Source organism: Prunus avium, chromosome 5 (genome assembly GCF_965620075.1).
Source record: "Prunus avium chromosome 5, drPruAviu1.hap1.1, whole genome shotgun sequence".
Taxonomy (NCBI): Eukaryota; Viridiplantae; Streptophyta; class Magnoliopsida; order Rosales; family Rosaceae; genus Prunus; species Prunus avium.
In genome coordinates, this window is record NC_142288.1 from 29265358 (window position 1) to 29290794 (window position 25437).

The following is a 25437-nucleotide window of genomic DNA, read 5'->3' on the forward strand; positions in this document are numbered from 1 at the left end:
AATTTTGGATATGTTATAGTACACACCAATTGGAACAACTTTCATGAAGAATGTGGCCTCATTCGAGCTATGTAGGTTGTTGAAACAATGCTTGCAATATGACCTACGGAACTGGACTGGCAGGGGGCTGTAGCCAAAATGAGTTTGTCTTTAAGCTCTTCTTCCCTTTATCCAAATCAGGCTTTAACATGCATGGATTGCATCATTTCCTATCCAAAGCCATCATTGTTCCCTAAAGCTGAAAGATAAACACAAAAAGGATTAAAAGTACAAGTTTAACTCAAAAACATAACCAAATCATAAGCTAGAAGGGTACAAAATGATATACAATTATGAACCGATCATATAGCCGTCCGGCTATACACGGTTTTTTTAATTTTTTTTTTTTTACAAATAGTATAGCCGGGCGGCTATACTCGGCTTTGTTAATGTTTCTGAAAAAATAGTTTTCGAGGTCCAATTGTTTTTGTTCTGTCTCTCTCTGAGTTCATTCTAATCAAGTTGCTTAGCTGTTGTTCTAAATTAAATAGCATATATGATGCTGTAGTCCATTAGGTGCAATATATAAGTTTAGTCCAATGAAGTGTACTGGACTGAACATTATCTCTCAAAAATTACACAAGAACTGTGTGTGTCAGTTTAAGAAAGTATTGTGTAATTTGTTTCCTGGATTCCAGTGGGATTTCAAAAACCTCGAACAAGCGTTTGAAGAGTGAGGAAAGCTGTATGGGATTGGATTGGGAACATGAACAAAGTCCATCTCTTTGGCGGTACTGAGCCTCAACAAGTCCCTTTGAAGGGCAAAATGGAAATGCATCTCATATATACCTTGGGTTGGGTGCCACCAACAAGTCCAGTTGCAATCATAAAATAAAACCACCAACATTTCACTTGTCTATTTTCTTCTACAAAATGGTTAGTTAGAAATTAACACCAAGGCCAAACATAAACGGTCAACTTATTTCTTATCATTCATATATGAAATTTTCAGAGGAAAGGGCCAAACATAAAACGATTTTTTACAGGAGACAGGAATGAAGAATGTTGATGATCATATCATCAATCTATCACAACCAGCTTCTGATACTCTTCACCGGAGATGGCTGCTTCCATGGTAAGATCCGGGCGAACGTCCCCATCACCATCCAAGAATATCTTCATCAAATTCTTGGAGAAGCCACTCAACAGCGCCACCCCTGGTTCTGTGCTCGGCACTGGTGTAGACATAGAATGCCTCAGATTCCAAAACACAATCTGTGGCACTGCATTCTCGTACCCTTTCTCCTTATACTTCCTCTGTATTACCTCATAATCAGTCTCCCAACTATTGCTCGAAGCCTCATCGAACTCCATGTCGCTGAACACGAAGATCCTCTTGATCATATGCTCTGGCTTCAAATTCCCATTCACGGCCACTTGGAGAAGCAAATCAAACACCTTTTGAAAATCAGTGTTCATGCCCCAATCCATCCTCCTCACAAATTCACACTTGGACCTAAGATCATCCCCTTCTATCAAATGCAGCTGAGGGTTTCCACTGAAAGTGATGACCTTTCCCTTCCATGGCTCTTCACTCAGATCGGACACCAACAATCCCAAAGCCACAGACACCTCCATTGGGGTTCCAGCCATGCTTCCCGAGACGTCACATACAGCTAAGCTATTCTTCAGCTTCCCTTGCTTTAGCATGTCATCCACCATTTTCTTCCACTGAAGCAAGGCCACTTGATCTTCCTTGTCATCGTCATTCTGGTCATCGACAGAAGAACACCACCCCATATTATTCAGTTGGGCTATGATCTCGTGCGGAAGCAAAGCACCCGCCGCAATTGTGGACTTGCCGGCTTTCACGTCCTCCAAATACTTGCTAAACCTCTCATTGTCGTGCTCCAAAAACTTTCTTTTGTAAAGCTTCATGGCCACAGAGGCCACTCGATTGTACGGAATAGCACCCCATTGGTTGGCACCCATGTAAACCTCGGGCAACTGCAACTCCTTCCTCAGCGGCACCAACACCTCCTTCCTCAGCCGGTCTCTGACTCTGTACGCGTAATGTGCTTCCTCCATACCTTCATATTCCGGGTACGATTCTCGGGGAAACACCTTCCTCGCAATGGCTTCGCAGAGCAAAGTGGCGCGGTCGAAGGAGGAGTCAAGGGAAGGGCACCACTTGGCAGCCAGAGTTATCTTCTTATGCTTATCATCCGAATTGAAGTTTTCTATATCGGACTTCAAGCACTCTGCGAAAAGATCAGAAACCCTCTGGTGCAAGAACCGGTAGTCCGGGTCACGTTGGTACCTGGCAATAGCCTTCTTGGCTATGGCTATCTTCTTTTCTTTCCTCGCAGCGCTCGCTTTTTCTCTTTCCAATTTTATCCTCTCCATCCCCTTCATTACCCGAACCTCTTTAGGCACACTCTTCCGGCTGCTGATGGCCGGAGTGACCGCCGCTTTGGTTTTTGATTTAGTACCAATTTTATAACTCGGACGACGTCTCCGTGCCACTCGCCGAACCACTGGTCTCCTCTCGCTACCGCTCCATCTGCGTTTTCTCATTGACCACTGGTCCTTTTGGTTCTTCCTCACGTCTTGGCCTTCTAGAAGGCGGTACAGGATCTCGGGCATGTCTTTGAAGTAGCCGAACTCGGCGAAAGAGGCGAGGTTGCAGGCGAGGGTTTTGGGGTGGTTTTTGTGGAGCCAAAACGCCGCCGTGTAGAAGCTTTCCTTGTCGGACTTTCCGGTGCCACGGACGCCTCTGAGGTTGCAGATGAGTTTGAGAGTGGTGAGGGCGTCTTGGGCCCAGGCCAGCGGGAGTTGTTCGTTGAGATAGGAGGCCGGAGAGTCCGGTACGATGTGGAAGAACAGATCGAGGCAGGGGTTTGAGGAGGTGAGGAAGGTGGCTGAGCCGTTCTCGGTGAGGCCCATTGGGGGTCTGGCTCTGTTTGATCCGCTCATCGAATCACCGGAGGCGGGTTCGGGTTGTGATGGTGGGGTGGGCTTGTTGATCTCTGGAGGACCAAGAATTACAAGACCAGTTGGTGGATGAGCCATCGGCGTGATTGGTAAACAGAGGTTTGATTGGAGAATTGGGAATTTGGGAGAGGGTTTAATTTGCAGGGTTTTGATGGAATTAGGTTGGAGAGGCGTGAGTGAGATATGTGCCTCTTTTATATATAGGAGCTCGTTTACTTGGGGACCAAGGATTAATCTGTTAATTATGTTTTCCCAAAAAAGAAAATAGAATTTTTTGTTACCATTAAATTTATAGAATATTGGTTATGGCATTGATTTCATTTTAAAGAAACATAGACGACAACAAATGGGAAAAATCAACAGAGATGGATCAAAAAACGTGAGATTTCATTTACAGTTCACTTCTTTTTTTCCTTATACAAAATGAAAAAGCGGAAATGTCCCTGTAGCCCTAGCATTCATATTTTCTATGTAGGTTAAATTCTTGGTTATCAAGGAAAAGAGGAACATAATTAAAGCAGATGATGATCATCAATGAAATTGATAGGCAATGAATATGCAGCTGTAGTGAGGATCTCCTTCACTCCTAAGCTAAACTTGTAAGTCTTTTGCTCATATTGTAACTCACACATAAACAAGAACGAGAAGAGAGAATTTTGTAGATATCACCCGATAGGCATAGTGTAGATTGATCATGCTATTTTCTTTTTGTTTGAAAGGAGTTAATACTTTTAATTGGTGTAGTAGTACGAGAAATGCAGCCTCCAGTAATTGCTCATCCTCGTGCTGTTCTGCCTTAATATTATTTCTAGTTTTTCAATCGAGGGTATAAGCTGAAAACGCAAAGGTAAAGGCAAACACTATTATTGTAGAAAATAGTCGAATTATATCGATACGATCTCGATATCCTGTGGCGATACAATCAATATTGCCTCATTATTGTGATAGGCAACAGGCTCAGATTGATATGACAAAATTACACGATTGCTTTCTCTTTAATTAGTGTTCATAATCCAAAAACTACAGAACAATACTAGTGATATTCCCAACTCAGAGTCTGAACCACTCAACAGTTGCACTTTTGTAAGAAATATGCACCTGAAGTTGCTCCATGGAAGGTCTCATAGAACCGTTAGGTGTCTTTGGCTGTCTGATATTCATGGAAAACGGACTCTGCCACAAATTTGAGCAACTACAATTTGCAAACAATACAACAAGAATTTGCATTCAACTAAAGAAAAAGAAAATATGCAAGTTCTACAAAGATTAAAGTAGCTTTGAATCCACCATAATTTGTAGTCACTTGAAGAGTGCAAAGTGGCAATGACATTCAAATTTACTGGGCCTAGAAACAGGGGAAAAAAGGAAGCAATATAAACCAGACTAGTTTGGGACTCTGCCACATTACTTTTACAGGAAGGTTGAAAGAATTAAAAGGAACATGCACATGATGATTATGATCAATCCAGCGCAACGAGGTTTTGATATTCTGCTCCAGAGATGGCAGCTTCCATGGTAAGGTCCGGGCGAATTTCACCTTATCCAAGGAAAACTTCATAAAAAGCCACTCAACAGCGCCACCCCTTGTTGTTTATCAAGCCCTTGTTGAGTGCCTCAGATTCCCAGACACTATTTGTCGCGCCCCTTTCCTTATACTTTCTTTGTATTGCCTCATAATCTGTCTCCCATCTATTTGCCAAGCTAGATCAAACTCCACATCGCTGAACAAAAATACCTTCTTTATCATATGCTCTGGCTTGAATTTTCCATTCACAGCCACTTGGAGAAGCAGCATTGAAATTGGATTATGAGCAACACCTTTTCTTATTTTCAGTCTCTTCATCTGCTGACCGTAATTGGGAGTGCAGAAGTCCCTGCAAAAATGTTCAACGGAGAATGGAAATGTTGATAAAATTGAAGAACCATTTACTGCAAGAAGCGAAAGTAATAAAACTGAATAAACAATGATTACAGCAGGTAGGACCTTTACAAGCAATCAAAAGTTAACCAGTATGATCAAAAGGAAGAAAAGAGATGAAATTGCAGCAGCTGTAAATGAAGAATGTACAATCAACACTGGAAGTTGGATTATGAGCAACTAGGTCTTATAAATCCAAACTCTGAGCCTGTTCAATTTTCATCCATCAGAAGATTGACCTCAGATTGCTTTGCTGCTGCCCCAACCCAATCTTCCTCTCAAAATCATTGGACAAAACATGAGTAGTTTTGGCATACTGAAAGCAATCTTTAATTTGTCGAGATTGGTCTTGCAACAATAAGTCTGTAAATAAAGTGAAGGAATGATCATAATCGAGGCACATAGAAAATAAGATAGCATGACATCAGTTTCCATAACAATTCAGAGATTAAAATGCAGAATTCGCATGACACATCTGTTCCATAAAGAAACATAGAAACCCAAATTCTAGAAACATTATTCAACATAGGTATTGGAGCAAAAACATAGAAACCCAAATTGCATAATAATCAACAGAGATATTGGAGCAAAAACACCACTAAATTTTCATTTTACCTTTTGTTTTTGCTACAAAATGGAACAACGGAAATCAACATCTAGGACTAGCATAAAACTTTTTTTTCTTTCAGTTTTCTTTTCTTTTGTACATTGGAAAGAGGAAACAACTATAGTATAAGATGATCATCAGATCAATCAGCCACAACCAACTTCTGATGTTCTTTTCCGGAGATGGCTTCTTCCATGATAAGGTCCTGGCGAACTTCTCCGTCATTATCCAAAACACTATTTGTGGCACCACATCCCCATACCCTTTCTGCTGCTACCTATGTATTGCCTTCTTTATCATATGCTCTGGCTTGAATTTGCCATTCCCGGCCACATGGAGAAGCAACACTAAAAGTGGATTATGAGCAACTCAGATCTTGAAAAATCAAAGTATTGGTTTAGGAACACACCTTTCCCCTCTCAATCAAGACTAAGAATGAGAGGAGATAGCATAGAGACTCATTTACTCTGTTACTTCCATCAATAAAAGAATGGAGGTGCCTTTTCTATTCCTTTTTTTCTCTTGCTTTCTGGTAAGTTCTATATTCAAGCAATAAAAATATGTTTGACACCAAATCGGCATAAATGAAAGCAACTGACAGGATTTTAGCGACCTGCAATAGAGAGGTTAAAATGCTATATATACTCGCAATAGAACAAGGCTATTATTAGTATAGCCAAGGTAAATACGAGGTCATTCCCACGAAGACTGAAGTCAATTGAAAAGATGTACTAAATACTTGTAAATCAATGAATTATTATTTTTGGATTCAATGCGAATAAAAGAAAACACAAATTGGGAAGAAAGTTTTGAAGGATTATTAATTGGTTGAGAAAATCAGGAAGATAAGACACTAAGGCTAGGCATCCACCACAAACAATCCAATATAGCACTTATGTTCATTCATCCATTAAGAGGTAATTCCAGATTGAAGATTGGTTACCTTACGTTTATTCTCCTTATAGCATTTAGGCTAGAATAAGTCCTACAACATGCAATCTCCCTATGGCATTTAGGCTAGATATAAACATGAAGACTACGATGAGCATGATGAGTAACCAAATCAGTCATGTAATTCTTATGGCATGGCATTTACCGTAAGTAATCACACCACAAGAACTTCATGTACCGACACTTGGATTTTGGCATAGCCCGACACGCCCAGCCAGGTGTTTTTCCTGAACCAAGGCACTCTGGCGACGACTTACGAACACAATGGATTGAGGGTCTATCACACCCACACACGCGCTTGCATTCGTTGGCCGATCATGTTCGTCATGGGTCTAGGCAGAGCTCTCTATTTGCCATTCTTACAAGGACTATTGTTCCAGGCTTGCGGAACGGTTGGTTTCAAGGTGGCAAATATGATGCTGATCTTGAAGCACTAAAGAACGCCACATGCCTCTTCACACTTCCTTGGGATTTTGATTTTGTCGTTGTTTACTCGTCGGAGTCGAGTTCTTTTCGGCGGAGGAGAATGATGCAGGATGCATAGGACCTAAATTTATTAGTTTCCTAGATTCTCTAGTTTTCCAAATTCTAGTAGGATTTCTACTTTTTCAGATTTCCAAATTTCTAGTTTTAAGTTTCCTATTTTATTTGGGTTAGGATTTCTGTTTAAGCAAGATATTTCTATCCTATTATGTCTAGGTTTTAGTTTGCTATAAATACCCCCATGTAGTTCTTTAAAATTCAGATTTGGATATTGAATAAACCTTCTCTTAAAACTATTTGATTTCTGTCCTTCCTTCTTGGTTCTCTGATTTCGGTCCTTTCTTTCATCTTCTCGATCTATATTTTCGTCTCCTCGACCTCTTATATTCTTCTATGTTCTATTGTTTGAGTGCTTAATCTGATACCTACGGGCTGTTCTACATCAATAACACTTGGCAATTAAAAGTTCATACACAAAATCACATTAATGGATAAATAAACATACAGTACTATATCATCATGCTAGGGCTTAACCCCGCCCTAGATTAAGGTTTACACATGAACATACTTAAAAACACAGAAAATAATATCATAAGAGTGAAAGAAGAAACCCTGAAATACAATGTTGCACGCACACGCCTAGAACCGTATTCTCCTCTTGATGAACAGTCATCCAAAGTCCTTTTTTCTGACCTAGGATTTTCTTTTTATATGATCTCTCTACCTTTTCCTAGTCCTAGTAAGCCTCAAATAACTCAACTTGCAAGGCATGAACAGCCAAACAAATTGTAGCCAACAGGAAATATAAAAAAAGAAAGTACAAGTCAGCTTTCCTAATTCTTTGCAGCTTACAGCAGCTATTCCGATTCTGGGCTTTTGGTGGGCTTAATCTTCACCAAATTGAACGTGTAAGATCTCATTGGAAAGGTATTGACGTCAGCGACAATTTGTATGACAAATAGTTTCCAAGAAAAATCTCATAAACTTGACTAAAATCGTCCTCAAGCCCAACAGCTCCAATCTGCCCGTATGGCACATGCCCTGAAATTAATAATTCGTTCTGAACAGTTGGCTGGTCCAATAGCTCTCAAATTTTGACATAACGTCTCTTGACCTCTTAGCTTTCATCTCCAAGTGGTCTCAACCAAAATCTCCTAGTAAAAAGTAATTTCTCCATTTTTGGTATTTTAGAGTTCCTGAAAACACAAAAGCTGGAATATGTGAAGATCTCTATAGAACAATCAACTTTTGCATATAACATCTAAATGAAAAGAGTAAATTTATGTGATTTATAAATGACTTATCAAATACCCCCAAACTTAGATTTTGCTAGTCCTCGAGCAAAACAAAATGGAAAATAAAAACAAAAGAACAAAGACTCAAAACAAACACACAACTAAATTCCCAATATTGATCTTAGAGATAATCACCAACGGTTAACTAACTTCCAAGAAATAAGCAACATTAACTCAAGACATTATCAAAGGGTTAACCAAACTTTAATTGAACAACTTGGAGTGTCGCGTGTGAAATAGCCAACATTAATATAACCACGACTTATGCTTCACAAAAGTTAAATAACCAAATAAGAACAAGCTTTAACTTCAATTCTCACCAACGATGTTCACTCCAATGAAAGCACTCGAAATTTGACTAGGTAGTGTCACTCATATTGTGAGAAGAATCAAATCAATAGGATGTACTCACATAATTGAAATAAAAGCACAAGACATGAATAAAAGATCTCATGGAAAGATATTGCATACTTGAAGACATTTAAACCATACGACCATAGTCTTTCCACACCTATTCTCCACATGAAGAACCACACTTCTCTTTGGATCAAGTAGGACTTTCACAAAGATTGTAATAGGGCTTAGAGTGATGGGTGAAACAAGAAAAAGATATGGATGAACAAACGAAGTCTAATGGCTAAGTAAAGCTTTCCATGAAATTATAACATCTTGCACTTTAGCACACAACTTCATCTTGATACTGTCTTGTATTATTTTTTTTTTTTTCAGGCCTAACTCCATTAGCTTTCTAATCAACCCATGTAACAAGTGTTAGGCCAATAACTCCCAAGCTAGATAGCTTTAGGGTATTAAGTGTGAAACACTCCTCGGGCTTAAAAACTCGAGTTGAAAAGGCTTCGGAATTAGACTTTTTTTTTTATATATTTAAAATGTTAAATTTTTTTTTTTTTGTTGAAACAATATCATATACACATGATTGAACAATTTGTGCAATTCTCCCTTAACCAAGAAAGTGCTCTACAAAGCTCCTTAGAAGGGTGTAGGATAAATATACAAAAGGTTAAGGTGAGGAGAATTGGGTGAAGAACGATAAAGGCTTACATAAAAGGCACAAGGGGTTGACTAGGGATAAAAGTGATATGGGTTGGCTAGAAAGGCTCAAACGAACGAAACAAGGCCTATATCACTTCCTAGGATCCATGTGGTTCATGAAATATGACTCAAATAGATAATGAAAGTAGTTCTAGCAAACAATTTAAACATCCTCAAGTACTTGACCAAAACAAAGAATAAGAGATCACAACGACTCGTAGACGAGAAAATTATAGAATAGCATATAACACTCAAGAAAGAAACGTATAGGCTCAAAAGCTCACATAATAAGGGTGATATAAGTCTACACTAGCCTTATTTGGGAATTTAAATCAAGTGAACTCCCCAATCGAAAATCATATTAATATGGCTATGTGCATAAAGATTTACCAAGTTTAATCATAAAACTAAGGCTAACACAAAGATAATTTAAAGAATTATTGTCATGCTCACAATTCCTTGCAAGTTAATTGTCAATAAAATTCAATCTTATCATAGAATTGGGAAGTGACTACTACAAACAAATAAAAACTAGACTCAAAGTAAAAGAAAATATTTCTAGGTTTTTATGACATTTTTTCTGATTTATTTTATTTTATTTTCGTTTATATTTTTTAAGGAGAAACGAAATTAGAAATAAGGCAACAAAATAAAGACAAAATAAAAATAAAAAATTGAAAAGAATTGAGAACCAATCAACAAGACAATAAACTAATCCTACACATGAAAAGTGAAGCGGCGGCATAGACTATAACACTCAATCACCCACAACTTAAAATAAACATTGTCCCTAATGTGTAAAATTAAAAAAAAACAAATTCATGGACAATCAATTAAAGAGGGAGAGGGTTGGAGAACTTCCCGGGTTTTCTAGGTGTGCGGAGGGGCAAGAATTTGTCGAAGTGAGAGGAGATAGACAAAGCAATGAACTCAAACACCCACAACTTGTGTCTTTGAATGCCAACGGACCCGTAATAGCTCCTAAAAGTCTCGTAATGCGATGAAATTGGAACGAAATTGATCTGGATATGTAATCATAAAAATCTGGAAATCCGACTTTTAGCGACGAAAAATCTGATGAAAACCGCCGCTAAAACCTCTTTGGTAACGAAAAATCCGATGAACACCGTCGCTAAAACATTTTTGATGACGAAAAAGCTTCAAATTCTGGGCAAAACAGCAGCTGCAGTTTTTTGTGTTTTAGGTCTTTTTTTGAGCTTCAAATCGTCCTAAAAGATAATGTAGGCCACCGAAGACCCCCAAACCGGGTCCAAATCATTAGAATAACCATTCTAAACATGTTGGTGGCATCAGATTGACCTGAAAAACAGCAAAAAAAAAATTAGGCAGAAATTCTAGTTTTGACCAAAATAAGAACATAAAAGCTATTTTTCTATTTTCTGGCATCTGACTTCAACCAATGACCAAAAACATTTCTGTGACACATCTGAAACGTGCTACAAACATCCTAGGGCCAGAAAAATGCTCAAAATTTTCTTTGGAACACAAAATCCTTGGTTTGATGATTTAAAACTTAACAAAAACATAAACATGAAAATGGTATGAGAAATCACACATAAACTAAAAACAAAAGCGAAAATAAAAGTGAAGAATGCTTGGGTTGCCTCCCAAGAAGCGCTGCATTTAAAGTCTTGAGCTAGACTTAGCAAAGGCATAGGCAATTAAATGATAGGATCCTGCAAATTGATGGCGTCCTTGACGAGATCATAAGGAGCGTCAAGGTAAGGCTTCAAGCGATGCCCATTCACTTTGAAAGTATTTCCATTTTGAATATTCTGAATTTCTACAGCTTCATGTGGAAAAACTTGGACCACAAAATAAGGACCATACCAACGAGACTTAAGCTTCCCAGGGAACAGTTTTAGCTTGGAATTGAATAACAAAACCTTCTGACCGGGATGGAATTCCTTTCTAAGAATTGTACTGTCATGAAACCTCTTAGTCTTTTCTTTATAAATCTTAGCATTCTCATAGGCCTCATTCCTCAATTCATCAAGTTCATTCAATTGGAACTTTCTCTTTTGTCCAGCAACTTGATAATCAAAATTCAACTGCTTAATGGCCCAATATGCTTTGTGTTCAAGCTCCACAGGCAGATGACATGCTTTTCCATAAACTAACCGAAAAGGGGACATGCCAATTGGAGTCTTGAAGGCTGTTCTATATATGAAATTGCAGAAGCTGTAAATGAAGAATGTACAATCAACACTGAAAGTTGGATTATGTGCAACAACATCTTGTAAATTATATATATACTAAACGGCAATCCAACTAAACACTGTTCTTAAGCACAGTGCAATTACGAGAATGCCCCTCATTTTACTTCAGCACAGTGAATTGCCGAAAATGCCCTCAACTAAACCTTTTCTCCTCTTCCCTTTTTGCCCCTTCCCATTCGCATCTCCTCCCTTGCGAACGTTTCGTTCGCTCAGAGATTTCCAGTCCATTTCGAACCAGCTGGTTGGGCTGGTTGGGGGCAGCCATGGAAGATCAGAGTTCACTGTTCTGCATGCGTGGGGGGCCGTCGATTTTCGTTTGGGGAGGCGCGCTGCGAATCCAGCCGCCCTTTTGGTCTTTATCTCATCGGTTTTCCTCTCAGATGTTGCGTTCGAGTGTTGCCATTCCAGCTGCGCTTCATCCTTCTTCTCCTCGCACGGGTTTAGCTCAAAGGGATTTCTAGGTTTCGTAAAAAAAAGGTTGGTTTTAACGTTCTTTTGGTTTTCTAGGTTTGTTTATTCATTTGTCATGTCGAAAATTGAGAAGTAAATCAGAAATTGAGTTTGGTTTGGTGTTACAGGTAGGAAAATCTGGAGTAATCAATATGAGAACCCCCAGTCTGCTCATCAATCTGGTAATTGATGTCTGTGTGGCTGATTTTCTTTTTGCGTGTGGTTATAGACTCCTTCTTTTTTTCTTTTTTCTTTTTTAATGACTCCAGATCAGAATTATAATTCTAATAGATGTTATAGAATTTCTGTTTGCGTGTGGTTATAGATTTTCTGTGTGGCTGATTTTTTTTTTTCTGTTTGTACTTATCAGGTTTCAACTTTGATCTATTCATAGTTAAACATTTCTATATTTTTACTGTCACTTTTGATAAATACCTGCATACCTTTTTATACTAACAAAAAATATATTTTATTTTCAGCTTTATAATACAATGAGTTTCGTTCACATTCGTGGTTTGGAACCATTCCAATTTAACAAGAAGATCAAAGTTCGAGTCTGTAGAATATGGCGACCAAAACTTATCGGATCGGATGATCAATACAGTGGTTTACAGTGTGTACTGGTTGACCAAATGGTGAGCAAATCTCTTTATTATATTATTTCAATTTAATTATGATAACTTCACTTACAAAGAATTAAATCCAACTAGATTCAATTTTACTATGCATCTTTTGCTCTCATGTTAAAGTCAACTAATATATTTGAGAAATTAGTTCTTCTTTTGCCATAAATCTGTGTGTTTCTTTTAGAGTTGTGCAGGAAAGCTACTGGTTGCTAATTTTGTTTAGTCTTTTTTCTCAAGTTATAATAAATATCTTAACCAGTTTTTGGGTGTTAACTGAAGTTCAAGATTGGTAATTGATATTAACTTCTCTTCATATCAGTTTGTGCTTCTTTTTTCTTTTTCTTTTTTTGTGTTGGGGAAAAGTTGGAATCATGAAAGCTACATACAACATGTGATTTGCAAATTATACTTCTTCATTTTCTCAATTAGTCTCATGCAATAAAGGGTAAAATCAAATTGTTGTTGAATCATTGTTTTGATTGATCATTGCAGAATTCAGTTTGTGGGTATGGAAGTACTCTCATACAGTTCTGCACCATGCTGTAATGCTGTTAATTAAAGGTGGAAATTGATTGTGAAAAGCTCAAGTTCACATCAATTCAGTCTCCCAGGTTTTAGAAAGAAAAAAAAAACTGAATTTTTGGTGCTAAATTTGATGGGAGAAGGAAGTTTTTGAGCTGTTACAATTTAGATCAGCCTTTCTTGAAGCAACTAAATCACCAAGGAGGTTTTAGGTCATTAAACACCAGTGAAAACTTCAAACATGTTGATCCAATTTTGTCAAGTGGAAGCTCTGATGGCTACATAATTGGAGAGGAAGAGGATGAAAGTATTTCAGAAACAGGGGAACCAGTAACAAAAGTTTTGATTCCTGGTCTACCAGATGAATCCAAAGGCGAATTGGGTGCGCCAGTAAGTAGTTGCTTTTGGGAATGGAAGCCCAAATTCAATGTGCATTATGAGAAAGCTGGATGTGAAACCTTAGCAGCTGAATGGATGGTATGTACTGGGATTCATTGAAACGATTAAGATTGACTGCCTATATCTTAGCAGCTGACTTTGAGCCTTAAAGTTTTCAGATATTTATGATGACCCATACTTGGGTCCGTTGCAGTAATTGAGATTTGAGTGCCTAGGTCTAAGCAGCTGAATTTGAGTCATTAATTTTTCAGATGCATATGATTTTGAGTGTTCCCTCAGGTTTCTTTATTAGTTATTTTCCCCTAATGACAATTCTTTCACTTCCAGAAACTAATGGCATCATTCGTTCATTTTGCAAGGTTGCTGTATACTATGGTACTCCACAAGTGACATCTGGAGGAATTGCATTAAAATTCTTTGCCACATTTCGGCTTGAAATACGTTCTACAGGGAAGATAAAGTCTGTAAGAACAATAGCCATTGTTTCTTATTGCATGACAGCTATTTGATGGATGAGTATATTTATCTCTGTACGTCATCTAATATAGTTTGATCTATGTTGTTTGCTCATAGAATGTACTCCGTTTTGTTGCACTGTTTCTTTTCTTATTCTTATATGCAGGGATGATTTGTTTTCTTTTCTTTTCAGTTTCAAACAGATTTACAGTTCTTTTCTCTTGCTTAAATTTGTGAAATATATGTATATGGAGAGCCCAGATTAAGAAATAGCGGTTACGCATTATGTAGCCTTTTTATTGGGTTAAACGATGGAGTACAATGTGTTCATTTGATGTTTTTAGCTGAGATTGTGATGATTTTCATTTTGTGGATTTTCAGTTTTTGCAAGATGGTAGTAGTGTATGAGAGCGTTAAGAGGAGGCTGTGAGTAGAAGGTGGTTCTTTGCAGGCTAGGCAAGGTTGAAAATGGTTTTTATTTTATTTTATTTCTCCTGTTTTTGTTAGACCCTTTTTGTTCACTCATTCTCCCTGAATATTATGCCCAAAGTAGTTAAATAAATTATCGCAACTATTCAAAAGTATATATATGTTTGGTATCATCTCATGTTGCGTACGAATTGAGCAATGAAAATGTGAAAGATCAATTACAGAGAAACAGGTGGTGCAAATGTTACATTTGTATTTTTTTGGTTTCATTCTTTTGTTTTACTAATGCCTCATTGCCTTTTTTTTTTTCCTTCTCTGATGTGTCTCTGGAACCAGCAAAAGTTCACTCTCTGGACTTGCTCCACTTGAAGCAGTGCTATTTGATATTGATAGAACTCTGTGTGATTTAGACCCCATTCATTTCAATGCCTTCCACAAAATGCTTCCATAGGTAAAGTGATTGTTTTATTTCCTACTATTCTGTCATAAGGAAAATATGCAGGATTTATCTGGTCATAACTTGACATTTTTCTTGGGTTTTATGGACTACAATGTGTTCAATTAGAAAGCATTAGTTCATTTGGTGTTTTTAGTTGAGGTTGTGGTGATTTTCATTTATTTTCTTTTTGTGCCTTTTCAGTTTTTGCAAGATGTTAACAGTGTACAAGAGAGTCAAGAAGAGGCTGTGAGTAGAAGGAGGTTCTTTGCAGGCTAGACAAGGTTGAAAAATGTTTTTTTTTAATTTTTCCTGTTTTTGTTCGAAACTTTTTGTTCACTTATTGTCCTTGAATATTATGCTCAAAGTAGTTAAATTTTTGTCCAAAATGTTTTATTTGTGTTTCTTGATTTGACTGAAAGTTTGGTATTTCATCCTTTTTTTTGGAATTTTCTTTTAAATTTGTTCATAGCCAACTGCTATTATACCATTTTTAATAATTTGTTACAAACTTGATTTTAACCTATGTATTTGCTTGAACATTAATTTCTCACCATTAACACAGGTCTTATTGATCAGCTCTTATCGTTAATTCTGCGATCTACCATATAGGCTAATTACGTCATTTTATATTTCTTGAGTTGTAGCTATTGTGCTACAAATTTCAAGTGGAACCAAGTGTTATTCTACTAAGATTTGTAGGTGTTGGGACATAAATGGCAATACAGTTTATTTTCGTACTACATCAGCTTACTTCTTCATTATATTAACTTAACCTATAAATGGCAATATTACATGTATTAGTTTTGACCATAGGTGTCTATAGATTATCTCTGCTTATGTACAACAAACTTGCGAAGGATTTGATTCTATTATGGGTATTTGATTTGATTCTATTAAAGTTTGGATCTTTTGGTTTCATTCTGTTATAGGTATTTAATAATTTGTGCAATGACTGAAATTATACTTTTGTCCACCAGATTCGTACAATGCTTGGCGTATTTAAATTGTGGTTTATGCAATTGATTTTTTTGCCTTCATTCTATAATAATAGTCATTGTCTTCGCTAAAATTTTCCCATTTGTCCACACTAACACCTACCATTTTCCAAATTTGTAGCAACAGAATCAACACCCCTTGATTTGATTCTATTAGAGCTTGGGTGTTTTGTCTTAATTCCCTTATACCTATTTAATAAATTGTCACAGTTCTAAATTTGTTATCAATTGATTAAATAAACTGAGCTTATACCTTTGTCCATCAGATTAATAGAATGCTTGATGTATCTAAACTGTTGTTTGTCCTGTTGATTTTTTAACTTAATTCTGTGATAATAGTTATTGCCTTCACTCAAAATTTTCCATTTATCTACACTAACACCTGCCATTACCGAATTTGTACCAACAGAGTTAAAACTCCTGCAAAAGACAAGAAAGAAAGAACAGAAACCACTTCTGCAGTAGAGCAAACAAGAGATGGATCTAATTTCAACAGACATCAAGGCAGAAAAATCCCCTTCCCCCACCAGTGGCATATATGTAAAGACATGTCCAAACTCTTTTGAACAAGGAGCAGCTCAACTGTTGATATTTTGATTGCTGCTTGGTTTAATAAAATATGATCAATATTTTAAGATGACAAGCAACATATAAAACACGTTATTAGTCTTTATTTTGTAACTTAAACTTGCTACATATTTTCATAACTTTGTACACATTTCAAACGGTTTTAAAACCCGCAGTATCGCGCGGGCACCTTTGCTAGTCAAAACTAAGAAGCCATGACTGAGCCTGTTCAATTTTCATACATCAGAAGATTGACTTTATATTGCTTTGCGGGTGCCCCAACACAATCTTCATCTAAAATCACTAGACAAAACATGAGTAGTTTCTGCATGCTGTAAGAAAATTTTAATTTCTCAAGATTAGTCTTGCAACAATCAGTCTCTAATAAAGAAAAGGAATGATCATAAATCAAAATAGAAAATAAGATAGCATGAACATCAGTTCCATAACAATGCAGAGATCAAAATGCGGAATATGACATCAGTTCCATAAAGAAACATAGAAAGTCGAATTGCAGTTGGACATAAGGTATTGGAGCAAAAACATAGAAACCCAAATTGCTGAAACAATAATCAACAGAGACATTGGAGCAAAAACACCACTAAATTTTCATTTCACTTCTTGTTTTTGCTACAAAATTGAACAATGGAAATCAACATCTGGGCCAAGCATGAAACCTTTTTTTTTTTTTACATAGGAAAGAGGAAACAACTAAAACATAAGATGATCATCAGATTAATACAGCACAAGCAACTTCTGATATTCTTCGCCGGAGAGGGCTTGTTCCATGACACTGTCTGGGCGAACTTCCCCATCATTATCCAAGAACAACTTCATCAAATTCTTTGAATAGCCACTCAACAGCGCCACCCCTGGTTGTGTGCTAGGCACTGGCGTAGACAAAGAGTGCCTTAGATTCCAAAACACAATCTGCGGTATGGCATTCCCATATCCTTTCTCATTATACTTCCTCTGAATTATCTGATAATCAGTCTCCCAACTATTGGTTGAAGCCTGATCAAACTCCATGTCGCTGAACACGAAGATCCTCTTTATCATATGCTCTGGCTTCAATCTCCCCTTCACTGCCACTTGCAGAAGCAAATCAAACACGTTTTGAAAATTAGTGTTCCCGCCCCATTCCATCGTCCTCACAAATTCGCACTTGGACATCAGATCACTGCCTTGTATCAAATGAAGCTTAGGTCTTGCACTGAAAGTGATGACCTTTCCCTTCCATGGCTCTTCACTCAGTTCAGACACCAACAGTCCCAAAGCCACCGACACCTCCATGGGGGTCCCATTCATGCTTCCAGAGACGTCACATACAGCCAAGCAGTTGTTCATCTTGCCTTGCTTCAGCATGTCATCCACCATTCTCTTCCACTGAAGCTCAGCCACTTGCCCTCCATCTCCATGATTCAGAGACTCTATGATCTCATGTGGAAGCAAAGCACCTGCTGCAATGGTGGACTTGCCGGCTTTGACGTCCTCCAAATACTTCTTAAACCTCTCTTCATCATGCTTAAGGAACTTCTCCTTGTAAAACTTCATGGCCACAGAGGCCACTCGGTTGTAAGGAATGGAACCCCACTGGTTGGCACCTATATAAACCTCTGGCAACTCCAACACCTTCCTCAACGGCACCAACACATCCTTCCTCAGCCGGTCTCGGACTCTGTAGGCGTAATGGGCGTCCTCAACACCTTCATATTCTGGGTATGATTCTCGTGGGAAGACCTTCCTGGCGATGCTTTCACATAGCAAAGTGGCTCGGTCGAAGGATGAATCGATAGAAGGACACCACTTGGCTGCTAGGGTTATCTTCTTGTACTGATTGGAGTTGAAGTTTTCAATATCGGACTTCAAACACTCGGAGAAAAGATCAGAAACACGCTCGTACAGAAACCGGAAATCTGGGTCACGTTGGTACCTCCCAAGGGCTTTCTGGGCCATGCTGATCTTCTTCTCTCTTCTCAAAGAGCTCGCCTTTTCCTTCTCCAATTGTGCCCTTTCCATTGCCCTTTTTACCCGGGCCTCTCTAGAGTGCACATTCCTTTTCCGATTACTTGACCCGCGCCCCTTCACCGCACTGCTACTTGACCTGAGCCTGCCCCCGAAGGGTGGTCTTAGCCCGTAGGGGCCACCTCCGTAGGGTGCTGGTGGTGCAAAGCCACCTCTGTAGGGTACTGGTGGTGCAAAGTCACCTCCGCAGGGTGCAACACCACCTCTGTAGGGTGGTCTCAGATGATTTAGTCCCCGCCTACCACGCCTACCAATCCTACACGCTCTGCCTTTTCTCATCGACCACTCGGCCTTTTGGGTCTTCCTCACGTCTTCGCCTTGTAGAAGGCGGTACAGGATCTCAGGTAGATCTTTGAAATACCCAAACTCGGCTAGAGATGCAACGTTGCAGGCGAGGGTTTTGGGATGGTGCTTGTGGAGCCAAAACGCCGCCGTGTAGAAGCCTTCCTTGTCGGACTTTCCAGTGCCGCGCACGCCTCTGAGATTGCAGATGAGCTTGAGGGTGGTTAGGTCGTTGTGGGCCCATGCGAGCGGGAGATGTTGGTTGAAATAGGAGGCCGGCGTGGATGGCACGACATGGAAGAAGAAATCGACGCAGGGGTTACCGGAGGCGAGGAACGTGGCAGAACGGTTTTCAGTGAAGCCCATCGGAGGTGCGATAATTGGAGCCTTGGCTGCGTCGTTGTAATTGGCAACCATGAGGTCAACGAAGGGATCAGTCGATTGGGTTTGGGTTTGGGTTTGGGTTGCTGCTGCGATTGGCTTTGGCTTTGGGTTTCTGAACTCTGGGGGACCAAGAAGAAGACTTGGAGGAGCCATTGTTGTTTGTTGGTATGAGGGTTGTGGAGAATCGGGGGTTAGGATTTTTGCAGTGGGGTTTTTGATCGATGGATTAGAAGAAGTGAGTTTTCTTTTGGGGACGGCGTGATACGCCCCTTTTGTAGGAGATCAATTCCTTGGGCTCCAAGGAGTTTTTGTTGAAAATCCTTTTTCAATTTGATTTTTTTTTTAATCCAAACAATATCTTTTGCTAATTGAAAAAAAAAAATTTATTTAATATACTTATACAACTGGCAACCAGTCGACCGACTTTTGGTTTATTTTCTTGAAATTGTATTTGCCATTTGCGTGAGAATCCTACTTAAAGAATTACCAATTCCTCCAACAACCAAAAAAAAAAAAAGAATTACCAATTCCAACTTCATTGACTTTTTATTTTATTTTCAGTGCATATTTATTTATTTAATGTGTAAGAATTTCTATATTTTCTACGTGTTGGGCTGCCTTTGACCTGGCCTTAGAGTTCAATATTGAGACCCAGAAAAGTTTGGCCAAATTCTAACAGGGCTTTAGCTAGTTTTGAGTTTAATTGGATTTTCACCAACAATATATGCTATTGGCTGGGATGATGAATATATGGTGTTGGCTTAGCCCTCTTTGTTACCAAAAAAAATATATATATGGTGTTGGCTGGGATGATGAATATATGCAGATCACTTCTGCTTTTATTTCTTGAGCTGAAAACAAATCTGCCCAAATTCTATCACATTTTTCTCCTTTGAATTTATATGAAATTACAATGAAACGAAACGAAACACATCAGAAGCACATTACAAAGAATTTAAGAAAGCATCCATAATGACCTCTTCTGCCTATCCAAGTTAACTAGAAAGAAAACTGTAAAAGCTCAGATGCATGATGCATCATCCCTACCCCTATTATATAAAGAACCATAACACATAAAGAAAAACTGAAATTATTCCAGAATCCAGATTGACTGCTAAGACATTTCAAAAACTCTCACTTCCATTTACATCTCTGTGAAGCGTGTTTATTTCCAGGTGACTGGGAACAACAAACAGGAACAAGATTCCATTTTAAGCTAGGACTAGTCCTTCAGGAGTACATGTTTTCGTCACAGGATCTGCCTGCTCTTTCTTCCTGCCTTTCTGTCCTAAAGTATATATGTTTAATCAAAACTATCCTGCCAATTTTTGTATAGAAATATAATTGCCACCACTTGATGATCCTAAAAATCCAGCGAAAATGAAGAGAAAGCCAAATAACACCATATGATGTTAGCTAAAGAACAACATTTCAAATTTATATGTAAGACTTACTTTAGAGAAACATAAAACAATGATAGAGAAAAATCATATCCTGTCATTTTCATTTTACTTTTCGTCCTCCTAGCAAGAGGTTAACTACGACTTATTCTTTCTTATTCAAGGACATTAATTAAAAGGAAACAATCTTCAAACAGGTAATGATCAACATCAATCTACAACAGTCAGACTCTGATACTCTTCACCAAAGATGGCTATTTCCATGAAAAGTTCTGGGCAAATTTCCCCATCATGTTTGAAGAACATCTTCATCAAATTCTTGGAGAAGCCACTCAACAGTGCCACCCCTGGTTGTGTCTTAGACACTGGTGTAGAACTCGAGTGCCTCAGATTCCAAAACACAATCTGTGGCACCGCATTCTCGTACCCTTTCTCCTTAAACTTCCTCTGTATTGCCTCATAATCAGTCTCCCAACTATTGCTCGAAGCATGATCAAATTCCATGTCGCTGAACACGAAGATCCTCTTGATCATATGCTCTGGCTTCAAATTCCCATTCACGGCCACTTGGAGAAGCAAATCAAAAACCTTTTGAAAATCAGTGTTCATGCCCCAATCCATCCTCCTCACAAATTCACACTTGGACCTAAGATCATCCCCTTCTATCAAATGCAGCTGAGGGTTTCCACTGAAAGTGATGACCTTTCCCTTCCATGGCTCTTCACTCAGTTCGGACACCAACAATCCCAAAGCCACGGACACCTCCATTGGGGTTCCTCCCATGCTCCCTGAGACGTCACATACAGCCAAGCAGTTGTTCATATTGCCTTGCTTTAGCATGTCATCCACCATTCTCTTCCACTGAAGCTCAGCCACTTGATCATCAACATCACCATTTTCGTCGGGTTCAAATCCAAAATCGTAGAGCTGAATATTCAGTTGGGCAATGATCTCATGCGGAAGCAAAGCACCGGCGGCAATCTTGGACTTGCCGGCTTTGACATCCTCCAGATACTTGCTAAACCTCTCTTTGTCGTGCTCCAAAAACTTTTCCTTGTAAAGCTTCATGGCCACAGAGGCCACTTTGTTGTACGGAATGGAACCCCACTGCTTGGTAGTCATATACACCTCGGGTAAGTCCATGGCCTTCCTCAACGGCACCAAAACCTCCTTCTTCAGCCTGTCCCGAACTCTGTAGGCGTAATGTTCATCCTCAATGACTTCATACTCCGGGTACAATTCCCGTGGGAAAACCTTCCTTGCAATGCTTTCGCAGAGCAAAGTGGCACGGTCGAAGGAGGAGTAGATGGAAGGGCACCACTTGGCCGCCAGCGTAATGTAGTTATTCCTCTTCAAACATTCCATATCCGACTTCAAACACTCCGCAAAGAGATCCGAAATCTGATCGTGTAAGAATTGATAATCCGAGTCACTCTGGTACCTGTCAAGGGCCTTCTTGGCCTTGGCGACCATCTTCTCTGTCCTCAAGGCACTGGCCTTTTCCTTTTCCAATTTGTCCCTCTCCAATGACTTGTTGATCCGAACCTCTCTAGACTCCTCCTTAACCCTTTTGGCTTTAGATTTCGACTTGTCCCTCCTAGTTCCATCTGTCCTCCTAATCCTCCCCCTCTTCCCACTGCCTTTTATCCGTAGCCACTCGGCCTTTTCCTTCTCCCTCACGTCTTGGCCTTGTAGAACCCGGTACAGAATCTCGGGCAGGTCTCTAAAGCACCCGAATTGGGCAAAGGAGGCGAGGTTGCAGGCTAGGGTTTTGGGGTGGTTCTGGTGGAGCCAAAACGCCGCCGTGTAAAAGCCTTCCTTGTCGGACTTTCCAAAACCACGCACCCCACGGAGGTTGCAGATGAGCTTGAGGGTGGTCAGGGAATCGTGGGCCCAAGCCAGGGGAAGCTGTTTGTCGAGGTAGGAAGGCGGCGTGTCTGGGACGACGTGGAAGAAGAAATCAAGGCAGGGGTTGCCGGAGGAGAGGTAGGTGGGTGAATTGTTCTCAGTCATTCCCATTGGAAGTGATGACCTCATCTTTGTGAATGCGTCGTTGAAATTGGCAACCATGAGGTCCACGAAGGGGTCGCTGGGTTTGGGTTCGGTACATTGGGGCTGTGCTGGTTTGGGTTCGGTACATTGCGGTTTTGCTGGGTTGGGTCTTAGTTCTGGAGGACCAAGAAGAAGGGTTGCAATTGCAGGAGGTGATGAGCACAAAATTAATACAAGTTTTATCCTTAAATTTATATTGGTTAGTATTTTCTTTTGTTTTATATAAATCTATTAAAGTATTTTTATTGTTTCTTTCCAATCTTTGTTTTTATATTTAATGAGTGGTTGTTTGTAGATATTAAGTGTCTTCCACCAATAGCATGTTGAGGAAAAGAAGTAAGTAATGTGTTGCAAGAAGAAAGTAAAGGATGAGAAGAAATATGTGCAGCCAAAGCCAAGGAAATTTGCTCGAGACAACTTGTGCAGCAGCAAATGCAATTGAAGATAAAACAAATGAAAAGAAGAAGCAATCAATTGCATGAATATACTCTAGGACATGCATGCAAAGCTTCCATCATTGAAGAAATAAAGAAAGAATGAATAAACAATGAAGGAGAAGTTCAAATTGACTACTTGCAACCAATGAATGCAAAGAAGAATGATGATGCTTGAGTTGTTATCTAGCTACAATTTGAGGAAAGTTGCTGCAGTTTTTATGAGAAGATACGATAGATGAGCAAGTGGAGCAATTGATAAGAAGACTCAAAGATCTTTGTGAAAACCAAAGTCAAGGAACTAGGCCAAGATTAAGGAATATATTTGAAAATGATGGGTACTTATTTGAAATGATAAAAGCTTGGAGTAAAGAAGCAAGTGGAGAGTGGTGTGGAGAAATTCAAGAGTGATACCCGACAATGAGAAGAAGGAAAGTATGGAAATGCATGACAAAGTGTTCAAGTGGAAGAAAGTTTTGAAGAATTTAGATAAGGAGTCATCATCACAATGAATTAATTAAAGGAAGCAACTTGGCAATTGGTTTGATGGCAAGTGGAAGACATATTAAAATCATGAATATTGCTCCCATCCTCCTATAAATAGATGGAGCTACGGCATTGTAAAACTACACCAAGCTCCACAATCTTGAGCTTTTTCTCTTTTCCCTCCATATTTCTAAGTCTTAAATTCTGTTTTTAGTTTTATTTTATTATGGGGAACTAACTCCCTAGCTAGGGCTAGGGAGGAAACTTTTAATATAAGTGTGTAATTTTTATTAGTTTGATCCAAACTTAAGCTTTAATGTGAATTTGTAGTTTTTGTTCAAATGGAATTTGTAGTTTTCTTTTTAATTAATTGATGAATGTTTGATAATCTATTTCATGGGTTCAATCATGTTTTTCCCATAGTGTAGTAAAAACTTTCATGCTTTTAAAAGAGAAGAGAATTACTAAAGATTAATAGAATTTTGATGAAGATTATTTTTTGATAGTTTGTTGCCAATGGTACAAGTTATGCTTAGAATACTTCTAAAGGAAATTAAAAAGAGCTTTAATTATTTTGAACAACTACAATGGAAAATATTTTGTGGATCAAATTATTAAGAGTTGCATGCTTATGTTAAAAGTGGAAACCCAATGCCTTAGTGTTTTAATCAATTAAATTTTCTCCAAATCAAATCTTGCATAATTCTACCTCTCAATCACACTTGTTCTTTTTCATCTCTGTTATTTTCTTTACACTGCTCTCTGTGGATACGACACTCGGACTTCCGAGCTACACTACTATACGATACTATCTCCTTTGATTTTTGTAAAAGTGGTACGAACAAATTGGCGCCGTTGCCGGGGAGCGGCTTGTCAAAGAGTGCAGAGATCCCCTTGGTCAAAGGTTTGCTGGTTATGTGAAATTCTTCACATCTGGTACACTCTTTCCAAACTTATCTCATTGTTAATATATATTTGTATTTGTATTTTTTGTTTATCTATTTATTTTCTTTATGCGACCTAGAGATCATCTAGGAAGGTTTGTCAAAAAGTCTGAAACTGTTAATTTAGAACATTCTGCTTCAACTTCTTCAACTGAAAATTCCAACAAATCTGAAAGCATGGCAGCAATTGTGAATGATGAACAAGAAATTGCGAATAATGAACAAGAAATTAATGCTCATATTGAAAATAATGAGATTGAGAATAATGAAATGAGAGAAGTAGTTGCACCTAGAACTTTAGAGACATTTTTGCATCCTATTCGTGCACCAAATCCGTCATGCATCATGTTTCCACCTAACATGCCAAATTATGATTTCAAACCTGGAATGATTCAACTGCTTCCCATTTTTCATGGCATGGAAAGTGAAAATCCTTATGTGCATGTTAGGGAATTTGAAGAGGCTATTGGCACTTTTTACAATGTTCAACTTGATAGGCTTAATTTCATAAGGTTGAAATTTTTTCCTTTTTCCTTAAAAGAAAAGGCTAAAAGTTGGTTGTATTCATTAAGGGCTAGATCCATAGGTTCTTGGGGGGAAATGACTCAAGCATTTTTTAACAAGTATTTTCCTAATCACAAGACGATTGCTCTTAAGAAAAGAATCTCAAATTTCTCTCAAAAGGAAAATGAAACTTTGTATCAAACTTGGGAAAAATTTAAAGAGCTTTTGAATTTGTGCCCACACCATGGTTTTGAAAATTGGCGTCTTGCTAGTTATATCTATGAGGGACTTCTCCCTCGTGATCGCCAATTTGTTGAGTCAATGTGTAATGGAAATTTTATGCAAAAAGACCCTGATGATGCCCTAGAATTTTTGGATGAAATTGCTGAAAAAGCTCATCAATGGACTGTCCCCAGTCCAGTTGAGACCACTGATCGGTCAAGAATTGCCACATCTTCTACTAATAAAGGAATTTATCAATTAAAAGAAGAAGATGATTGGAAATTAAAATTTGAGGTTTTGA

The 25437-nt window shown here is 38.6% G+C and overlaps 4 protein-coding genes, 2 long non-coding RNA genes and 1 other non-coding gene across 8 annotated transcripts; 1 reads left to right on the forward strand and 6 right to left on the reverse strand.

The window, feature by feature from the left end:
- Window positions 1-940: 940 nt before the first annotated feature.
- Window positions 941-3125, reverse strand: LOC110754138 (uncharacterized). The gene has a single exon (XM_088253040.1). It carries the CDS (start codon window positions 3049-3051, stop codon window positions 1060-1062), a length of 1992 nt encoding a protein of 663 aa, XP_088109166.1. The 5' UTR covers window positions 3052-3125; the 3' UTR covers window positions 941-1059.
- An 814-nt stretch (window positions 3126-3939) lies between these two features.
- LOC148294644 (uncharacterized) lies at window positions 3940-6042 on the reverse strand. Its single transcript, XR_015836114.1, has 3 exons — window positions 5507-6042; window positions 4958-5254; window positions 3940-4847 (listed from the first exon to the last, which is right to left on the reverse strand). It is a non-coding gene; the product is annotated as an uncharacterized LOC148294644 (long non-coding RNA).
- Window positions 6043-10962: 4920 nt separating this feature from the next.
- On the reverse strand, window positions 10963-11436 carry LOC110754063 (uncharacterized). Its single transcript, XM_021955062.2, has one exon. It carries the CDS (start codon window positions 11434-11436, stop codon window positions 10963-10965), a length of 474 nt encoding a protein of 157 aa, XP_021810754.2.
- Window positions 11437-11689: 253 nt separating this feature from the next.
- On the forward strand, window positions 11690-16509 carry LOC110753986 (uncharacterized). Of its 2 annotated transcripts, none has more exons than XR_015836008.1 (9): window positions 11690-11997; window positions 12099-12152; window positions 12450-12605; window positions 13089-13595; window positions 13877-14047; window positions 14355-14434; window positions 14739-14853; window positions 15043-15122; window positions 16246-16509. It is a non-coding gene; the product is annotated as an uncharacterized LOC110753986 (long non-coding RNA). The 2 variants fall into 2 exon arrangements; XR_015836007.1 differs by having other exon boundaries at window positions 11692-11997; window positions 13877-13981.
- Window positions 16510-16999: 490 nt separating this feature from the next.
- LOC110754071 (uncharacterized) lies at window positions 17000-19382 on the reverse strand. The gene has a single exon (XM_021955071.2). The coding sequence runs from the start codon at window positions 19245-19247 to the stop codon at window positions 17139-17141; it is 2109 nt and encodes a 702-aa protein (XP_021810763.2). The 5' UTR covers window positions 19248-19382; the 3' UTR covers window positions 17000-17138.
- Window positions 19383-20639: 1257 nt separating this feature from the next.
- LOC110754062 (uncharacterized) lies at window positions 20640-22719 on the reverse strand. The gene has a single exon (XM_021955061.2). The coding sequence runs from the start codon at window positions 22562-22564 to the stop codon at window positions 20705-20707; it is 1860 nt and encodes a 619-aa protein (XP_021810753.2). The 5' UTR covers window positions 22565-22719; the 3' UTR covers window positions 20640-20704.
- A 2339-nt stretch (window positions 22720-25058) lies between these two features.
- Window positions 25059-25165, reverse strand: LOC148294645 (small nucleolar RNA R71). The gene has a single exon (XR_015836137.1). It is a non-coding gene; the product is annotated as a small nucleolar RNA R71 (small nucleolar RNA).
- Window positions 25166-25437: the final 272 nt, after the last annotated feature.

What these genes read in the sequence shown, in the direction of transcription:
- LOC110754138 (XM_088253040.1), bottom strand. Translation starts at nt 3,051, where the DNA reads ATGGCTCATCCACCAACTGGTCTTGTAATTCTTGGTCCTCCAGAGATC.
- LOC110754071 (XM_021955071.2), bottom strand. Translation starts at nt 19,247, where the DNA reads ATGGCTCCTCCAAGTCTTCTTCTTGGTCCCCCAGAGTTCAGAAACCCA.
- LOC110754063 (XM_021955062.2), bottom strand. Translation starts at nt 11,436, where the DNA reads ATGTCCCCTTTTCGGTTAGTTTATGGAAAAGCATGTCATCTGCCTGTG.
- LOC110754062 (XM_021955061.2), bottom strand. Translation starts at nt 22,564, where the DNA reads ATGGTTGCCAATTTCAACGACGCATTCACAAAGATGAGGTCATCACTT.